This window comes from Vespa mandarinia, chromosome 11 (genome assembly GCF_050613455.1).
Source record: "Vespa mandarinia isolate Hongniang chromosome 11, ASM5061345v1, whole genome shotgun sequence".
Classification (NCBI taxonomy): Eukaryota; Metazoa; Arthropoda; class Insecta; order Hymenoptera; family Vespidae; genus Vespa; species Vespa mandarinia.
This window is the reverse complement of record NC_140820.1, coordinates 4,777,972-4,797,260: the sequence shown is the minus strand read 5'-3', so window position 1 is coordinate 4,797,260 and position 19,289 is coordinate 4,777,972. Positions and strand designations below refer to the sequence as shown.

The 19,289-nt window shown below is 27.0% G+C and overlaps 3 protein-coding genes across 9 annotated transcripts; 1 reads left to right on the top strand and 2 right to left on the bottom strand.

Annotated features, from left to right (window-relative positions):
- Positions 1-1,827: 1,827 nt before the first annotated feature.
- LOC118441206 (sodium-independent sulfate anion transporter) lies at positions 1,828-13,773 on the top strand. Of its 4 annotated transcripts, none has more exons than XM_035865279.2 (12): positions 1,828-1,848; positions 2,384-2,490; positions 8,305-8,774; positions 9,580-9,809; positions 10,395-10,596; positions 10,827-11,047; positions 11,130-11,475; positions 11,593-11,895; positions 12,069-12,214; positions 12,296-12,466; positions 12,549-12,702; positions 13,064-13,773. In XM_035865279.2, exons 3-12 carry the CDS (start codon positions 8,612-8,614, stop codon positions 13,102-13,104), a joined length of 1,977 nt encoding a protein of 658 aa, XP_035721172.1. In that variant the 5' UTR covers positions 1,828-1,848; positions 2,384-2,490; positions 8,305-8,611; the 3' UTR covers positions 13,105-13,773. The 4 variants fall into 4 exon arrangements, with proteins under 4 accessions (XP_035721172.1, XP_035721173.1, XP_035721169.1 ...); XM_035865280.2 differs by lacking the exon at positions 1,828-1,848 and adding an exon at positions 1,880-2,133 and having other exon boundaries at positions 2,388-2,490; XM_035865276.2 differs by lacking the exon at positions 1,828-1,848 and adding an exon at positions 1,880-2,133.
- A 146-nt stretch (positions 13,774-13,919) lies between these two features.
- LOC118441212 (galactokinase) lies at positions 13,920-16,750 on the bottom strand. Of its 4 annotated transcripts, none has more exons than XM_085660087.1 (7): positions 15,926-16,077; positions 15,580-15,766; positions 15,349-15,491; positions 14,909-15,206; positions 14,510-14,831; positions 14,342-14,436; positions 13,920-14,262 (listed from the first exon to the last, which is right to left on the bottom strand). In XM_085660087.1, the coding sequence occupies exons 2-6, from the start codon at positions 15,755-15,757 to the stop codon at positions 14,364-14,366; spliced, it is 1,014 nt and encodes a 337-aa protein (XP_085516213.1). In that variant the 5' UTR covers positions 15,758-15,766; positions 15,926-16,077; the 3' UTR covers positions 13,920-14,262; positions 14,342-14,363. The 4 variants fall into 4 exon arrangements, with proteins under 4 accessions (XP_085516213.1, XP_085516212.1, XP_035721189.1 ...); XM_085660086.1 differs by having other exon boundaries at positions 15,876-16,027; XM_035865296.2 differs by lacking the exon at positions 15,926-16,077 and adding an exon at positions 16,401-16,750 and having other exon boundaries at positions 13,930-14,262.
- Positions 16,751-16,931: 181 nt separating this feature from the next.
- Positions 16,932-19,274, bottom strand: LOC118441215 (protein lifeguard 3). Its single transcript, XM_035865304.2, has 8 exons — positions 19,138-19,274; positions 18,363-18,462; positions 18,049-18,278; positions 17,936-17,989; positions 17,766-17,856; positions 17,553-17,678; positions 17,287-17,436; positions 16,932-17,195 (listed from the first exon to the last, which is right to left on the bottom strand). Exons 1-8 carry the CDS (start codon positions 19,143-19,145, stop codon positions 17,043-17,045), a joined length of 912 nt encoding a protein of 303 aa, XP_035721197.2. The 5' UTR covers positions 19,146-19,274; the 3' UTR covers positions 16,932-17,042.
- Positions 19,275-19,289: the final 15 nt, after the last annotated feature.

Genomic DNA, 19,289 nt, shown 5'->3' with positions numbered 1-19,289 from the left:
TCCTTTTAAATGCGCAATCGAGCTGATAAACATACTATATCGATCTACATCGTCTCATTAATACAATCATACCTAAAAAGAAAAAAGCAGTAGATAAATAGAAACGTTTGAATAGAAAATGCAAGAATATATTACGATCATAGTAATCACGTGCACGTCACTCAGAAAGATATTTCGAATTCATTTCAACTAGGTCATGTTTCAAACATTTTTAATGCGAAGTAGAATGAAAACATAAGAAGAAAAGACATAAAAAATTTCGATGAAAATAAAAAGAAAAAGAAAAAAAAAAGAAAAACGAAAAAGAAAAAAGAATACAAAAAAATCGCAGATAAAGATTAATCGCACGTTAATTGATTTATGATAGGGAATAACAGACGTAAATAAGCGTTTTTTTAAATAGGCGTAAATTAACGCCGTTTTCCAATAACGATGAGCAAAAAATTAACCTGTAGGAAAAAAAATGGATGGAAGAGAAGAGAGGAGAAATTAAAAAAAAAAATATATATATATACCTGTTGCGATCATTTTTCAAATATATTCGATACGCGAAAAGAAAAACCGCGCGAACGTCGTAGCCAATAACTTTGCGAGAAATGCTGTCTAACTCTCGACACGTGACTGGAATAGTCGAGATACTACCAGTTATAAGGATAGCAGTGGGAGTGCAAAATACAAGGAGATATATATATATGTATGTACAGTGACGTATATTAATGGTGCCTGATAAGGATATTCCTTTCTACTTTTTTCTTTTTTTAATCTTAAAATATAAAACTAAAAGTAAATGTAAAACTAGAATAAAATTGTGTAAGTGCAATGCATATGAATATGTAATATACATATCGTTATCTTATCAGTTAATATCTAATGAAAATTAAAAGGTCACAAAAATCTGTTTTTTTGTCAAATTCATTATATTATATATTTAGACTCTACTGTTTGTAGAATTACAGTCAAATGTTAATTTAATTAATTTTCCTTAATATATTATAATATATTAATTAAATTATATTTCTATATTATATTAATATATTAATTGTCCTAAATATTACTTAATAATAAAAAATTTCTATTACTTCTGACTTAATTAAAACTTCAACATATATATATATATATATATATATATATATATAAGTATTGCGCTTTTTACCTCAATCTCTCTCTGTTCCTTTCTCTCTCTCTCTCTCTCTCTCTCTCTCTCTCTCTCTCTCTCTCTCTCTCTCTCTCTCTCTCTTTCTCTCTCTCTCTCTCTCTCTCTCTCTCTCTCTCTCCATTGCACAATAATTTTTCACACAGTTATTTCTAATTTATCCTTAAAATATATATATGAACATTGCACTTATTGTAAAACAATGTTATTTTCCCCCTAGTCATTTCTAATTTATCCTGAAACTTACATAATATAATATTTCCCAATTTACTTGTAATTTATCCTCAATGTATATAAACATACAATTACACAATGATATTTTTCTTGACTATATTTAATTTATCCGTGAAACTAATAAAATATAATAAAATTTCCTTTCGTTGTAATTAATCCTGAATATCATAAATAGATGATCGCAAACACACAATAACTCTTTGTTTATTATTAATTGATCTTCAGCATAGCCTTATAAACATTGTGCACTTTCACAATGACAAAAAATAAAGTGTAAATTGAATAAATTAAAAATTTGATAAAAATTATAAAGGGATATTATATTTTCAAGTAAATATCATTAATATACCTAACTGTACATATGTATAATACTAGTATACAACGAAAGGAGAGTTCTTGGTAGGGGACACGAAAACATTATACGGACCAACCAAATGGCTATCGTCTCCTCAGCTGCGCTGGTGAGCCAGCTTTGACTCCCACACGAAAGGAAGAGAGTCATTCGTGCGTGCTTCACGGAGCAACTAACTTGCTCCTTACGAGAAGTGCGCGGACTCCTGACGTTTCGTGTTGGATCACAACAGTGAACATTCACCGTCGAGTTCTTTTCCTCTTTCTTCCTCTCATCTGCCTGTCTGTTTAGCTCTCTCTCTCTCTCTTTCTCTCTCTCTCTCTCTCTCTCTCTCTCTCTCTCTCTCTCTCCCTCTCTCTCTCTTTCTCTCTTTTTCGCGTGTCTACTTAACTCGGTAAGAAATAAAGAAAAAAAGATAAAACAAAAAAGGTAAATTCATATCTCGCGTTGTCATTTTCTATCTTTTGCTGCGTATTTTTATTAAATTACGTTCTATCTTATATACAATTATTATTTATTTTCTTTCTCTTTCTCTTTCTCTTTCTTTTCTTTCTTCTTTGTTTCTTTTTATTTTTTTATTTTTTTATTTTTTATTTTTTATTAATTTATTTATTTATTCATTTATTTATTTACACTTTCCGAAGGAAGAAAAAGATATCTCGGACGTTCGGGAATCGTGTGATGATGTATCGATGTGTCCGCTATCGAATGGAAATGATGTCAACGTGAGTAAACGAGAGAGACTATAACGGTAAGCTATCAAGAAATTATGCGTACATTCGCATCGTTTACAAATCTTTTTTATTTCTTTTTTCTTCCACTTCTCCTTCTTCTTCTTCTTCTTTTTCTTTTTTGTTTCTGTTACTTTGAATTTTACGATGTTGAATGTGTTTATTCTGCTTTGAAATAATAATAATAAACAAACTCATTAGCAAACATATATACATATGTAAATACGATTCAAGATATTATGATTACGTTAAACTCGATCACAAAAACTTTTTTTGCAAACGAAGAGAAAATGTGTATGTGTATATATGCATACCTTTAAGTTCGTGTACGTTTATTTGTGTATGGTTTTTATCCGATAGAGTATGTTGTACGGATAGTACGTCTAACACGTGGCACCTATTAAGTTTTAAATCAAATTATTTCGATTGTTGTATTAAACGATTAACCACCACGTGTAACGTGTGTGCGTGTGCGTGTGTGTGTTATAGGTTTTGATATAAAAAAAAAAAAATAATAATAAAATAAAGAAAATAAAATTCAAAGGTTCGCTCTAATAATCCGGTAAACGTGCGTTATCGCGTTCTTTGTTCTTGTATTGTTAATATAATTTTTTATTATCGCCAACGTGGACTTATGTATTTCTTCGTTACAATGAAATTTCATTTCGTTCTTGACCCTTAGGAATGAAAAAAAAAAAAAGAAAACAGAAGTGATTAAATACGAGTTTTTATAACATGACTGATACGATATCGAGATTTCAAATTCGATCCTTGAACATTTCTATTATTTTTTTTTCTTCTTTTCTTTGATATTCATATTACACGAGAAATGATTTATTGTTTTTTTTCTTTCTTTTATTTTTTTTTTTTTTTTTTTTTTTTTTTTATTATTAACAATTCGACGAAACAGTTTTTGATAAAAGATCTTATAATGCTCGTTTGGATTTTTTTTCCAATTTAACCTTTAATAATTATGCTAATAAATATTATCATGAGGTTAACATTATTTAAATACCATTTGATTATGAACGATTAATTTAAGCAGATAAAAAAAATATATAAAAAATAAAAAAAATATATAAAAAATAAAAAAAAAGAATGCGCGAGTTTATTCCGTTTTAGACATTAAACTCGTACGGGGAAAGCATTATCCGGCTTTATGTAGAATTATAGGCCTTCTAATAAACTTTCGCATACACTTACATATATACGTGCTATGACTAAACGAACAGAACACGAAAGCATTGCTTTGCGAAGAAATTCCCCCGATGCGATCGTTCAATTTCACGAGCAAAAATTCTTACGTTCCTCACTTCGAAAGGAATGCATCAATGAACGTTTAGAATACTTCGAAGTGCAACTAAAAATGTTTCCATTGAAAATTACATTAGCCTAAAGAAAAATAGATAAAAAGAGGATTCAATTCAGTGATTTTTTTATCTTTTTTTTTTTCTTTTCTTTTTCTCTTACTTAAAAATCATATTTTATATCTTTTTAATTATACGATATTTTGATATGAATTAATATAAAAAAAAAAAAAAAAATTCTCTATGTGACATTATTATGAATCAATTATTCTTTCTCAAAACATTTCAAATTAGTTTTTCTTCCTCTCAGATTGCTAAATTTTGCAAGACTTGATTGCAAACACTAGATTCAAAAATTTTAAATTAGTTTAACAAGTTTAATTATAAGCCTTAAAGAGTTTCGAAAAAAAGTAAATGATTTGATGAAAAAAGTAATTTGATTTTTAATATCATTTAAAAATTTTTGACTCATTCAAATTTTCTCACGAATAACGAAATAAAATGGTATTTTATTGTAATTATTATCCATTGGAATATTAAAAAATTAATTTACGTGTATATAAAATATATTATAATAGCAAGAATGTAATAAAAAAAAAAAAAATCGTTCGTCAAAGAAAATAATAACTAATTAATAAAATTATCGATAAATGTTACCGTCACCTTACATGACTCATAGACTTAATCGATCGAGATTATATTAACATTTCATTTTAAAGTGTCTTAAGACATTTTACTTTTTCTTTGTTTTTGGTTTTATAGTATCTTTTATTAAAAGAGAATCATTAATGTTCAAACAATGTTAAACCGATGATGTCAATGTAACGAGTGACACATTAATGCGAAAAAGAAAGCTCGTAAAATGATTTAAATGTATTACATTGGGCATCGGAATTTAAAATGGCTCTTAAAAAGGAAATAAAAAAAGAAAACTGTAAAGATGACAAAATTTACATTTTATAAATTCGATTATCTAATAATAACTAACTCGTATATTACATAATAATCCCAGAAACTTGGAATCTATATATTTTTATTTGAAAAAGAAGAAAAAAAGAAGCAAAGAGGAAGGAAAAAAAGTAAAAGAAAATGAAATAGAGAGCAGTAAAAGAATAGGAAAGAAATCGAAAAAGGAAAGAAGCGATTTGCTTGACAAAATTTATTCATCTATCAAAAAATATGATAATTCATTTATTAATAAGAAATGACTAATACGATATATTTCATTAACTAAATATATAATGTATAAATATTGAAAGTCATTGATAAAGACCAAACCCTAAACGTATACGCATATTTATTTTTTTATTTATTATTGCAAAAGAACATAAGAGAGGAATTTTACGAGTGTATATCATCCGATTGATTATCACCTTTCCCAAGGTCTCCCTCCTTGTAAAACCTTGTGAATGGATTCTAAGAAAGGAAAGGATAGAATTCTTACGTGGGATTCTTCTTTTTACTGCTTCTTTTTATTTTTCTATTTATCTGTTTTAAAGAAAAATTTATGGTTTAAATAATTAAATCGTTATAATAATTGACTACTTTTCACTTCGTTCTTATGTCAATATGTACACATAAAACAAGAATTGTACTAGACACTGGTTACACGTAGTATTTCAAGATATACGCTTTCTCTTTCGCACTATGAACGAATAGTTCGTTTTTCTTTTTTTTTTTTTTTTTTTTTTTTTTTTATTTAATTTCTTTCTTTATTTCTCTTTCGTGTTTCTTTCTCATTGTTTCTTTATCTTTCCTATTTTTTCTCTTCCTTATTTTCTTTTTTTTCTTCTTTTCTTTTTTTTTATTACATTTTCTATACATTTTTATTTTAATATTATCATTACCTTCGTTTTTCAAAATAACCGGATATAATTTTATATAACGATCGCAATCTATTATATTATTTCAAAATGACATCAAAGATACGTTTGAACGATGTAAGATAGATGTATGTATATATTCTTCCAAAGATCAATCTTATTCGAACGATTTGCGTATAATAAGGCGTCATTTTTACGATCATGATCGTAATTCGTAGTCAAAACAGAGAGAGAGAAAGAGAGAATAAATAAAAGTGTCAATCCATTATATAATAACGTCAACAATAATATCGTACGTACGCGCTTGAATTATTTCTCTTTTTATATAATTTCATATATATTTACTTTCAGTACAAATCTAAAAACTATATTTTTAATTGTTCATAATTTATATTCTAATCCTTTTATATATATATATATATCATCGGACAACACGAATTTCGTATAAGGTTTGAATATTATAAATTAAAAAAAAGTTATATGAATCAATCACCTTAATCATTTCCATTTGTCTGTGTCCGTGTGCATATGTAAGTTAAAAAACATTAATGAGGTTAATAATTTTAAATAAAAAAAAAAAAAAAATAATAAAAAATGTAAAAAAAGAAAATTAGAACAGAAAGAAATCTTTATTAAGAGTTAATAATTATTTATGCATATAAATTACGATTAATCTATGAAAATGATCTTTGACGTCAAGCGCATAATTAAGAGACCGTCGTGTTGTATTCTCTCACTCCTTACACGCATATTATAAGGATCGTAACAAAATGTGAAAGGAAATCGAGAGGTAGTATGTCGTGGCACTGCCAATGCATAGAAAAACGTGATTTCGTATTTAATTGAAAGGAAAAAGGACAAATATTTAGAAAAAAAAACAAAGGAAACGGACAAAGTGTGTGAAACATTTATAGATATACATGTATCAACATACATATGCGTATATACGTACAAACATAAATTGTATTTTAAATGCCGCATAGATAAAGCGACAATCGATCGAACGATCGATTCATCATCCTAATCACTTGATCACGCAGTTAACGGTATTTATCGAATTACTATACAACCATGAGCGGCCATTTGTTGCTAATGTATGTCCAAGAACTTCATTTGCGTTCAAGTTCGCAACATCTTTTTTACTTCTTTAAAGACAAAAAAAAGGCAAAAAAAAAGAGAGAAAAAAAATGAAAAGATACATATTGTATAAATATGTATCTAGTTATCAACTTGGAAAAAACGATGGCTAGTTCTTCGAACTTCCTGATAAAAATAAGAATAAAACAGAGAAAAGAGAGGGAGAGAGAGAAACAATAAAAAAAGATGTGCATTTTCTTATTCATTTTCTTTTATATTATTATTATTTTACGTAGAATCATAGAACAATAGACAATTTGAGGGAATTAAAATCGGCTCTGTCAAATCTCTATTTACAATTTGTAAGTATACCTCGAATAATAAAATTCTTTTTAAATGTAATTATGTCGACAAAGTGACGTAGATGAACAAATAAAAGAAATAAATTAAAAAATGCAATCAGCGTGGTAAATGAAAGAAAGAAGAAAAAGAAATGAAATATGTAAAGAAAAAAAAAAGAACAAAAAAGTAAAGGCCGTTGATTTTAAAATAGGCGATTTTTTATCTTTGTCAATCGATCGACTAATAAGAGACCTAAAATTAGTTTCTTTAACATGAAAAAAAAAAGATAAGGAAAAAAAATAAACCTTATCATCGAGTTATTTGAAATATTTAACGAACGTCAAGTTTTACAAACTTGAATGTTAAAGAAAGCTAAGACGTATTCGCTCGATAATTGATAGGTTTGTTTTATGAATATTTTTCATCCCCAGTCCTCTCCCGCCAATACCCGCCACCACCACCACCAACTTCTCAAGTACCGATGACTCGAGCGTAACGCAATTAACCACGGTCTTATGTAATTACTAACAGTTGTAATACATATGGCACAAGAATGAGTAGATAATTGCTTTATAGTAACCACTTTGCAATAGAATGTAGGTGAAGTTCACGCGTACAATGTATCGACAGCTAATGATTATCCGGTTACGTGTATCGACTTATAAACAAAAGAGTTAGAGGAACCAATGTGATAAAAGTCAAAATTTATTATCTATTATCTATTTTCTAACTAAATTATTTCTTCGATGATCTTTCTTTCTTTATCTATTTTTATTCAATTTTTCTTTAAATTAATAATTAATTATTATTATTATTATTATTATTATTATTATTATTATTATTATTATTATTATTATTATTATTATTATTATTATTAAATATTAATATTAATTTTATTTTTTATTAATTTTACGTGCACTGAAAAAAGTAATAAGCATCTATCTATGAGTGTATGTATGTATTAAAAAAAAAAAAAATAATATTTATTTAACTATCTGTACAAATTTATTTAGAAAATATCTCAACAAATATAGATAAAATGAAAAATATAGATAAAGTGATAAAATGAAAAAAAATTAATTTGTCCATTCTTATAATTATGTACAAATATAATAAATAGGAAATGGATGAATAATTTAATGCCTAAAATAAAAATATTCACTGTGATTTCATCATTTTAATTGATGTCGTCGTCTATGAAGTTTTATTAATAGAAACTATTATGTACAAGTTAATGACAACGATCTAAACTTGAGATAAAATTATTATAATGATTGTTTTTCAGTATCATTACTTATGATCGAGTCGAAGGATGGAGTCTACCTGAGTAAGCTTCGATCGTCCGTGACCTTGGACCACAATCCTTATTCTACGAAATCAAAAGAAGGAAGGACAAGATAACTACAGCATTATTCTGACGAAATTCCTAACAAATCCTAACCGCCCTATCCTCTTCTTCCTCCCCTTTCCTTCCTTCCTTCCTTCTTTCCTTCCTTCCTTCCTTTCTTTCTTCCTTACTACATTTCTTTTCCTTCTGCTCTACTAATAGAAAAAAGGAACGAAAAGAAAAGAAAAAAACTCAATAGGATAAAATGGCTAAATACACAGTCAAAGAAGAGTACGATCTCGAAAGTTACAAAGAAGTCAGGCTGACCGGTTTCAACAACAACGATCCTGATCTAAGTAATAACCTTGAAACTAGACTGGCCATCGTCCATCTTCCTAGCAAAGACGATAAAGAGAGCAAGGATGACGGTGAGTCTTCTTCTTTTTCTTCCTTTCCTTAAATATCATGAAATCGAATTAAATGAGTTTCATCGTTAGAAACTCCAGACACGAATACGATTAAATTAAAGGACACACAATGCGCGCATAGCATCGCTTTCCATATTTAAACGTAACGATACTGGCACGTAGCCCGAAAGAAACTAGAAAATTGTCGAAGAAATGTTGCGGTATAATTGGCTGACCTTTCGTAACAGAAAACACATCAGGATTTTTCATTAAAGTCGAATACGAAAGTAGAATTCTTATCGATTACCATAAATATTCAATTTCATCAAAATCATCTTATTTTTTCTTTTTTATCATTTTTAAAGCAAATATGTCATTTGGGAATGTCAAATAAAATTAATTCTTCACGTTCTATTTGTTATATACATATATATCTTTTCCTTTAGCTTTTTTTACTTCATTGAGAAGAAATTAAAAAAAAAAAAATCGCGCGAAGATATACCTGATAAGAGAGTCACATGACAGGGTCACGCACGCTCGTGATCAATGACATCATTCGGCGAGATTATTTTATATACTTCCCATTTAAACTTGTGAGAGAAATTATTTACCATAGAATGAAATATATATATATATATATATATATATATATATATATATATATATAAATTCTAAATTAAAAAAGAAAAAGAAAAAAAGGGAAAAGAAAGTAAAAACATAAAAAAACCGAAGCATAAATATGAAGAAATATTTTAAAAGATAAATAAATAAATAAATAAATAAAGAGAAATTATATAAAGAGAATTTTATGTATTTATAATTTTAGGAAACCATAACAATAATTTTCTACTATCGTCGATGAGGAATTGGCTTTGTCGGAGAATAAAAAGGACGTGTAGAAAAAAGTTGCTTTACAAAAGAATACCTATCCTAGCATGGTTACCAAAATATCGTAAGGAATATATAGCAAGTGATTTGGTAGCAGGAGTCACTGTTGGTTTAACAGTCATACCACAAGCCATAGCTTATGCCAATGTCGCTGGTCTACCTCTGCAAGTAAGTGCGTAAATTGATAATTTAAATAATTCAATTAATGTTCCAATCTAAAAAAATGTTCTTCTTTTTAAATACCAAAAAATCCAACCGCGTGATATTCAAAAAGAAATAATAATGAAATAACACTTAAATACTGAAAAATATTTAAAGATAACCCATATATATATATGTATATATATATATGTATATATATATATATGTATATATTATTATTATTATTATTATATTATTATTATTATTATTATTATTATATTATTATTATTATTATTATTATTATTATTATTATTATTATTATTATTATTATTATTATTATTATTATTATTATTATTATTATTATTATTATTATTATTATTATTATTATTATTATTATTATTATTATTATTATTATTATTATTAATTAGTATACACCCACAATAAGAATTTTTTAAAATGATATTAAATTTGTGCTCATTAGAAAAAATTTTTGATAAATTTTTATACTTGCTCGTTTAGATAACAAAACTCCTACGATTATATATCGTTAAATGTATAATTTGTTTAAATAAATAAAAAGCAAAGATTGAAGAATATTTTTATATGTTTCAGTATGGTCTCTATTCATCCTTCATGGCATGCTTCGTATATACTATCTTAGGCTCCTGCAAGGATGTTCCTGTAGGACCAACAGCAATAGCTGCAATCCTAACAAGAGAAACCCTTCAAAAAGCTCACTTAGGACCTGACTTTAGCGTTTTATTGACCTTCATCTCCGGCTGTATATCCTTGTTAATGGGCATATTGCAATTAGGTAATTTCATAGAGACTATTAAAGATCCATGATAGTGATCACACCGACAACAATAAACACATTGCGTATTATGAACACTAACTTCATATCCTTCCTCGCTAGTTGTTACTTAGTATAGATTAATTAACTCTATAGATCTTTTCATTTAATCGCTTTGATCGTATAAGATAAAAGAGGACAATTTTCCGCAACAAAATAAAATTAAAATATTTCTTATTTCTATTTAATAGGTTTCTTGCTCGATTTTATTTCGGGACCAGTTTCGGTTGGTTTCACTTCAGCCGCAGCGATCATCATCGCTACCAGTCAAATGAAAGATATTTTAGGGATCAATATATCTGGTGGAAAATTCTTAGAAGTCTGGCAAATGATTTTTGAAAAGATCGGTGATACCAGGCCATGGGACGCTACGTTAGGAATTGTGTGCATAATTGTTTTGTTACTTCTCAGGGTTAGAATGATTAATTTATATAATTAAATTGATCTATCCTTCGCTTACCTAGCATGTAACATAATCATATTTCTATCCATAGAAAGCCAAAGATCTGCCGATAATGACACGGAATGTTAAGATGCCAACGAAAATTCAATTGACGTTAAGAAAATTGATTTGGTTGATCTCAACTGCCAGAAACATCTTGATCGTTGTCGTTTGTGCTGTCATGTGTTGGCTATTGGAACTTTATCTTGGTTCATCACCAGTCATGTTAACAGGAGAAGTAAAGGCAGGTCTACCGAATTTCCATTTGCCATCTTTCGAATCGAGTGTTGGTAATCAAACCTATCACTTCAGTGACATGGTCAGCGAATTAGGTTCCGGATGTCTAGTCGTACCTTTGCTGAGTCTTCTGGAAACTATTTCCATCGCCAAAGTATTCAGTAAGAAATTATTATTTTTAACATTATATAAAATGTAAAATACAAGTTATCATTATAATTTTATAGTAACTATAATTTTAATATTTTATTTTACATCATGCCCACCTTTTCCTTTAGACGATGGTAATCCTATAGACGCTACTCAAGAAATGTTAGCATTAGGTGTATGCAACGTGATTTCCTCTTTCGTATCATCAATGCCAGTCAGTGGTGGACTCAGTCGAGGTGCTGTTAATCATTCCTCTGGTGTCAAGACTACTTTAGGTGGAATATATACGGGTCTTCTTGTCTTAATATCATTACTATTCCTTACTCCATATCTTCAATATATTCCTAAGGCAGCACTTGCGGCAGTTATTATAGCAGCTGTAGTCTTTATGGTTGAATTCCACGTTATCAAGCCAATGTGGAGAACTAAAAGTACGTATGCCTCTTGTGAAATCTTAACATTTGTTAATATATCTTGTAATAGATGAGTATATATGTATGTGATCACAAGATACATTAACAAATTTTATCATTGTTTATATTTGATATAAATTAACAAATTATTACTAGATTTTGTTATCAACGAATTCTATGATTTCTTCTAGAGATCGATCTGGTACCTGCGATTGTAACATTTTTATGCTGTCTTTTCGTGAGATTAGAATTAGGTATAGTGATCGGCATCGGCGTTAATCTTCTATTTTTGCTTTATGCATCGGCCAGGCCATCTTTGCGAGTCCAAAAAGCTACAGTGAGTGCTACTATTTTTCTTCATATTTTATAAATAATATTTAAAAATGTTAAATTGTATATTTTTCATGTATTTTTCTAGAGTATAAGCGGCTGTGAATATCTTGTCATAACTCCAGATAGAAGTCTTGTCTTTCCAAGCGTTGAATATGTTCGAGCTGTAATTAGTAAACAGGGATCAAAACAGGGTGTTACTGTACCTGTTGTTATTGATTCTACTCACATACAAGCTGTCGATTTTACTGCAGCTAAGGTAAAACCTTCGAAGATCTTTAAGACAAATCAAATGTATCTTTTTTCTTTCATCGTTATTTTCATCATTTTTTTATTTTCAGGGTGTAAAGAATTTGATAGAAGATTTCTCAAAACGTGGTCAGCCTTTAATCTTTCATAATTTAAAGCCTAGCATTGTTGAAATTTTCAGAGGAGTAAAACCATCGAGTTTGAAGTGTAGCTCCAGCGAACTCGAATTAAACGACTGCCTTAAAGGTAAATCTTTATCGATCATATTAAAACATTGTTGACCGTTTACGTGTATATTTATATATGCATACAAGACTTATATAATTATTAATCTACAAAATTGTATAAGAGTCGTCATTATTATTTTTTATTGTATCTACTTAATTTTTTATTAATCTTTATATATATATATATATTTAGAATTTTTCTGAATTTATAATATTTTAATAACGATTTTAATTCAATTATGAACATAATCAATGTGAAACGCATTAATTTTTGGTCTTAACAATTGTTAATGTATGTTTATTATTATTATATATAATTTATTATATTATTATTTATATAATTTGATCTAAATTAATAATTTATTTTCTTTATCTTTCAGAATATTCAAATATTTCGACGACAACTATAAGCAGGTATTGAATATATTTTAATATTTTTGATGATTCATAAATAAGCAGATCGCCCTATTCTCCGCTCTTGGCAAGTAACAGTATTATGTCAGCACTTTAGAATTAAAATGCCAACTGCGTCGGATGTATAAGCATACAGGGATTTTATAAATGAAATGCTACAACCTGATTTATATTCCATACTGTTGCTTACGCATAAAAAAAATAATCCGCCGAAGATATTATATATTTAATAATATTCTTTTTTTTTTCGTTATATAATTTTTAGTTACGATTGTTCAATGATCATGTATAAAAGGTTCGATAAACATTACTCTGGTATAACAGTATTGTATTGTTTAATGAATTAGTTGATATACTAATTAATAATTAATGAATCTTTTTAGTAAAAAAAAAAAAAAGTTAAACGTTTTTTGACTGCTCTATAAGTGAGATTATATGTATATCGTATAATTAAGAATTCATATTTATTGATAAAAACTAAATGAAATGTAATTGATAAATAAAATCATCAAAAAACGTCTAACTATTAAGCTTTATGACGAGCTTTGTAACTATAACTGAAAAAATTAAAAAAGAACAAAGTAAAAAGAACTATGTATTCTTAAGCATAAATCGGTAAAACGTTCGTAACAATACCTTTTATTAAACATCGTATTATTAAATGTTACAATTTTTAATTAGTTCATATATACTAAGAATTCTTTGGTATGCCTCAAATGTGCATCTTATTTTTACAAATAAAATATGTACTTACTTCTCATACCTAATAGAAATATAAGAAATTTGTACATAATTAAAAAAAAAAAAGGAATCGTTTAGTTCCTATCCTTCCTTTGTTATTCTATTTACTTTAGACTGTATATATATTAAACATATTTCTATATAAACATATTAGTAAACTATCTTTTCATTAACAAATTATGTTTACACATACAAGAACATAAAACAAAACTATATACTTTAAAATCAACTAATCAGAATTCATTACAAGACAAATCTTCTGATATTAATAATATAATTTTTTATGAAATTCCAATATTCTTATAATTTTTTTATTCTCAGATATCACTACATACCTTTGTCTTACTAATACCAAAGGAAAATTGGATTATAAAGTTTTTTATTTCTTTGTTACTGCATATCTTTTCTTTCCAATTTCATTTCTCTGTAAATAGATAAGAAATTTCTATGATATACTTATTGTGTACAAGAAAAATTAAAAAGCAATAAAAACAATAATTTACATAATAAAGTTATTACTCATATTTAGCACTTTATATCCATTTCTCTTGCTCCATTAGCTGGTTTTGCAATATAAAAGGTTGGAGTTCCTGTATACCTAATAAATAAATTATATTATACTTAATAATTATATTAATTGAAAATTTTAAACTATGAAGAGAGATATTAACTTTGCTTTTATATTTTGAATGACATCATCAACTGCTTTCTTTTCCAATAAAGTAACAGTGCAACCACCAAAACCTGCCCCAGTTAAACGACTTCCTAAAACACCGTTAACTTCTCTAGCTGCAGCTACTAATGTATCAAGTTCCTTGGAAGACACCTCATAATCATATCGTAAAGATTCATGACTTTCATTCATTAAATGGCCAAATTGTACAAAATCACCTTTTTCAAGAGCAACTGTAGCATTAATTGTTCTTTGAATTTCATTGATTACATGACGAGTTCTTTTCAACATTTCTTCAGAGACATTTTGTGATTTTAACACTGAAATAGAAGCAACAAATGTTAGTCCAAATTCCTTGTTATTAATATTTACAAATGATCTATATTAATATAATCACCATCAATACTATCTATTGTTGCCTCTCTTAAGCTCTTTATATTAAGCTTTTTTACAGCCTCATAACAACAATCTCTACGTTTGCAATAAGCACTACTACTTAGCTTGTGAGGTGCATTTGAATTTGTAATTAGGAAAACATAATCATTTATTTGTTTCATAGGTATATGCTTGGTTGACAGATCTCTACAATCTAAGAGAAGTGCGCAACCTTCCTTTCCCATCACAGAAATGAACTGATCCATAATACCACATGGTACGCCAGCAAAATCATGTTCTACTCGTTGACATGTTAAGGCCTGTAAACTTTATATTTTTATTCAAATGTAGAAATTGTTTTATTTTATGTTATTATTTTTTGCAACTTCTTCTATACATATATATATATATATATATATATATATATATATATATATATCAATGTCAAAATACGAAACATACCTTATCTTCAGCTTTTTCCAGTTTATGGCCACTCATTGCTTCGAGAAATGTATATGTTGCCACTTCTAAAGCAGCAGAACTACTTAAACCTGCTCCTACCGGTACTGTTGAGACAATCACAGCATCAAAACCTGACAAATCACCTATAAATATATTTATAAAACACACATAAAATTTGTACTACATATTAATTATTTATATCACTGATTTTAATAAAGCTTGTAAACTTACATGGAAAATATACAATACATCCTTTTATATAATTAGCCCACTTAGGTTCTCCTGTTTTTATATTTTCTTTAACACTGATATCAAATTCAACTTGTCGTAATGAACCAATATTTTCATTGAGAGAAATAATCTTACATTCTTTCTTATTATTTGGTCTTCCAGCTATTATTGTGACCATAGGTAATGCCTAGAAAATAGTATTAATAATATTAAAACATAAAAAAAAAACTAAATGATACAATACAGTATATTCCTTTTATAATACAGTATTAATATTATATAAAATCAAAAATTACAAAATAAACGAAAAATCATAAATTATTCATATTACAAATAATTAGTATACTTATTAATTCTGATTAATTAATATCAATAACAAAAATTTATTAATATTCCTCTAATCTATCTAAAATTTCTTTTATTCCCCTTCTCTATACATCGATTTCAGAATTTAAAACATTTAGTTTCTTCCCTGAGCAAAACAACTGCCGCCTATAATAAACCTAGGCGGCAATTTTTGAATTGGAACTTTTCTCGCGCCAAAAAAATTTTAACAAGATAAGACATTGTATTCACGTAAGCAGTATATCAGTTCGTTGCTAATGAAAAAATAGATGTTACTTAACTCTATTACAATTACGTAACTCGTTTAATAAATAAAATTCGAAGTTTAACTCTTATCTTGGATTTCACAATAGTATTAGGAATTACGAATCGAAGTAAATGAAAACATCTAACGAACCAATAATGACAGTCAAAAATTTTTCACGAAATAAAAGAAATATATTGGTATATATTGTTTAGAAATTTTTATAAATTACCATTGGCAATACAAATCCTTCATTGTAATCCGTATGTTCGCCAATTAAATTCACGCGACCAGGTGCACAAGCACAAATGGTTGCTTCAACACCAAATTCTTGGACAAAAGCTTGTAAAGCCTTTGCTTTAATGTTTTCTGAATCAGGAACAAAAGTTGCCATTTTTTTCTTTTTCTTTTACAAACCACTCGTCTTTTGTATATTACTAATTTCTTCTTTATTTATTAATAGATTCTTTTTGACCGATATTCGTGTTTCGCGGTTAATTTTACTAAGCCAACGATGAGTTACTTTCTCAAATCACCTTGAACTAATGCAAAGTCAAATTACGATTCTCTCTCTAAGAAGTAATTGCAATTGATAATGTTGATCGATATAATCGATATATACTTAGGACCACTCGATTTTGAGCGGTTTATTCAAAAATCTTTTTCGATTTTTATTGAATTTTTTACACTATACATATTTAATAAATAACAAATATACATTTTTAATTAGACTATATATTTATCATATATCATAATGTGCTGTGGAAAAACTGAAATATTTAAGTAATTTGATTTTTATAATATAACAAAGTTCGTTATTTCTTTTAATAAAATAACACATATATAAATACAAAATGTAATAAATTTTCTGTATTTATCCTTCGTGAAATAAACCTAGCAACATAAGAATGTACTGATACAGTAAAATTATGTCAACATAAATTTGAGTAGTTGCATAAACAACTTCGTTTGGATTTAATTCTATTCTTCGTCCACCCATGATTGTTTGTACGTCAAAAAATAGATACTGAAATAATAGTAGAAATGTGATTTAATATACTTATAAAATGTATCTATATAATTAATAATGAAATATATTTTATGAAATTAATATTAACCATTGATACAAGAAGTGTTCCTATAATGGCCATTATTATGTGCAATGTTTTTATATACATAAATATTGATACCATCACCATTACAAAAAGAGCAATAATTCCAACTAATCCAATTATTGTTATCAATCCTGTTCGCATGGTTAGATCAAACTGTAAACGTATAATGCATTATTAAAATAATTAACTTATAAAATTTACTTCAAAATATTTTACTTGATACTTAAAAAAATTTTTAATAAAAATAGGAATAGATAATTTACATATACCTTAGTGAATGTGGCTATAAAACTAATTGTGATAGTTACAATTGTTGTCATGCCTAACGCTATAAGAACAACTTCTACAGCATAAAATACAGAAGCAAAAGCAGCCAAATATGACATAGCCATTGTCTGAAACAAATATGAAAGTATATAAAGGAAATATGAAAACTGTATATTAATACATAAATATAGATATTAATCTATAAATAATTTTACCAGCAAACAAAGACAGATGTAATTATTTGGTGTATGGCGTCTTGCACAATCAGAAAATGCTATAGCGCAGTATGTGATCATAAAGATTATTCTAACAACATGAAAAAACTTAATTAACATTAAAATAATTTATTTAAAATAATTTATATAAAATGAAAAAGTCTACGTACAAAGCTATTAGCCAAAGAAACCAATTAACTAACATGAATTCTCGTGCAACAGGTCTAAAAGTAAAGAAGGATTAATAAATATGTTTAAAATATTGAAATAATACACAACTTACACAAACATAAAAAATGCTACGACAGCTGTTGTAAATAGAAGTTGCATGCCCAATATGCAAAAAATTTTCCTAATAAAGTTCCTCCTCACTACCGAATCTTTAAAATCTCCCATATAATCATCATCCATTTCTCTTCTTCTTTGCTCATGTAACCACGCTCTATATAATTCTTGATTTTGTCTTTCCCTTTGTGCAACCATATCATCTGTTACGGTAATAGTATATGGACCCTATTAAAAATGTGAAATTTGTTTATTGATTTATATTATGTATGCGGATTTTAAATAATGATAATTTCTTTTTTATTAGCTTACACTTTGTATTTTTTGTCCTTTATGTAAAGGTGGTAACTGTGGTGGTCCTTGTACAATATTTTCAACGTGTGGTTCATTGGAATTAGTTGATTGCATTAGTCTAGTGTATAAAATTTTAGATATTACAAAAATTTTTTATATTCACAATTATTATTCAAGTATTGTGACTTTAAAGAATTTATTTTCACGCCAATGCCAATATTATAATAATGTTTATTGATATTCTATAACGTATTTTTGTGGTATGCATAAAAATTGAGTTCAAAAGTATATAAGAGATATTTTAAAATAAAAAAATAAATAATAAAATAAATAAATAAATACACAACTGACAAGTAAACAAATGACGATTTATATTAAATGAAGTTGCACTTTTATAGATTTGTTAACTATTGTTGTATTTCCAATATCAGGATATTTTCATATTACATATGTATACATATCTAAAAATAACATAATTTATTCAAAGGCAATGAAAAAGAATTTGTAAGATTAAGTAGAATGTTTTCTCTCTATATCTTTTTATTAGTTATATAATTCTATTATAATTATATAAGTTTTTTATTATTTTTAGAGAATACTTCAACAGAAATATCCTAGAACAATATTATATATCTATATTTAAATTTTTGCATAGAAGTCAAAGATAGTTAACTTTCTTTTAATTTTTTAAATAAAATATTAAAATAATTCTATTATAACAAACAATGTGTATGCGTATTATATTAATAATCACGTGACATTGTCATAAATGATCTCATATAAATATACTTACGGTATCATTAAAAAAATGTGCGTTTTCTCTTTTTTGTAAATTAACAACTTTTTAGTAAGTAGTTTCTTAATAATTACAAACTGATATATTATATATAGTATATATTACTTTCTTAATAAATTAGTAAAACTCAATTAATAATATATTATATT

What these genes read in the sequence shown, in the direction of transcription:
- LOC118441212 (XM_035865296.2), bottom strand. Translation starts at nt 16,562, where the DNA reads ATGGCAACTTTTGTTCCTGATTCAGAAAACATTAAAGCAAAGGCTTTA. An exon ending in AAGGATTTGTATTGCCAATG is followed by an intron (nt 15,767 to 16,400) that starts GTAATTTATAAA and finishes ACTATTTTCTAG; the next exon opens with GCATTACCTATGGTCACAAT. An exon ending in ATTCAAAATATAAAAGCAAA is followed by an intron (nt 14,437 to 14,509) that starts GTTAATATCTCT and finishes TTTATTTATTAG; the next exon opens with GTATACAGGAACTCCAACCT.
- LOC118441215 (XM_035865304.2), bottom strand. An exon ending in TTTCTTTGGCTAATAGCTTT is followed by an intron (nt 17,857 to 17,935) that starts GTACGTAGACTT and finishes TCATGTTGTTAG; the next exon opens with AATAATCTTTATGATCACAT. An exon ending in TTATAGCCACATTCACTAAG is followed by an intron (nt 17,437 to 17,552) that starts GTATATGTAAAT and finishes ATACGTTTACAG; the next exon opens with TTTGATCTAACCATGCGAAC.
- LOC118441206 (XM_035865279.2), top strand. Translation starts at nt 8,612, where the DNA reads ATGGCTAAATACACAGTCAAAGAAGAGTACGATCTCGAAAGTTACAAA. An exon ending in TCGCTGGTCTACCTCTGCAA is followed by an intron (nt 9,810 to 10,394) that starts GTAAGTGCGTAA and finishes TATATGTTTCAG; the next exon opens with TATGGTCTCTATTCATCCTT. An exon ending in TGCGAGTCCAAAAAGCTACA is followed by an intron (nt 12,215 to 12,295) that starts GTGAGTGCTACT and finishes GTATTTTTCTAG; the next exon opens with AGTATAAGCGGCTGTGAATA.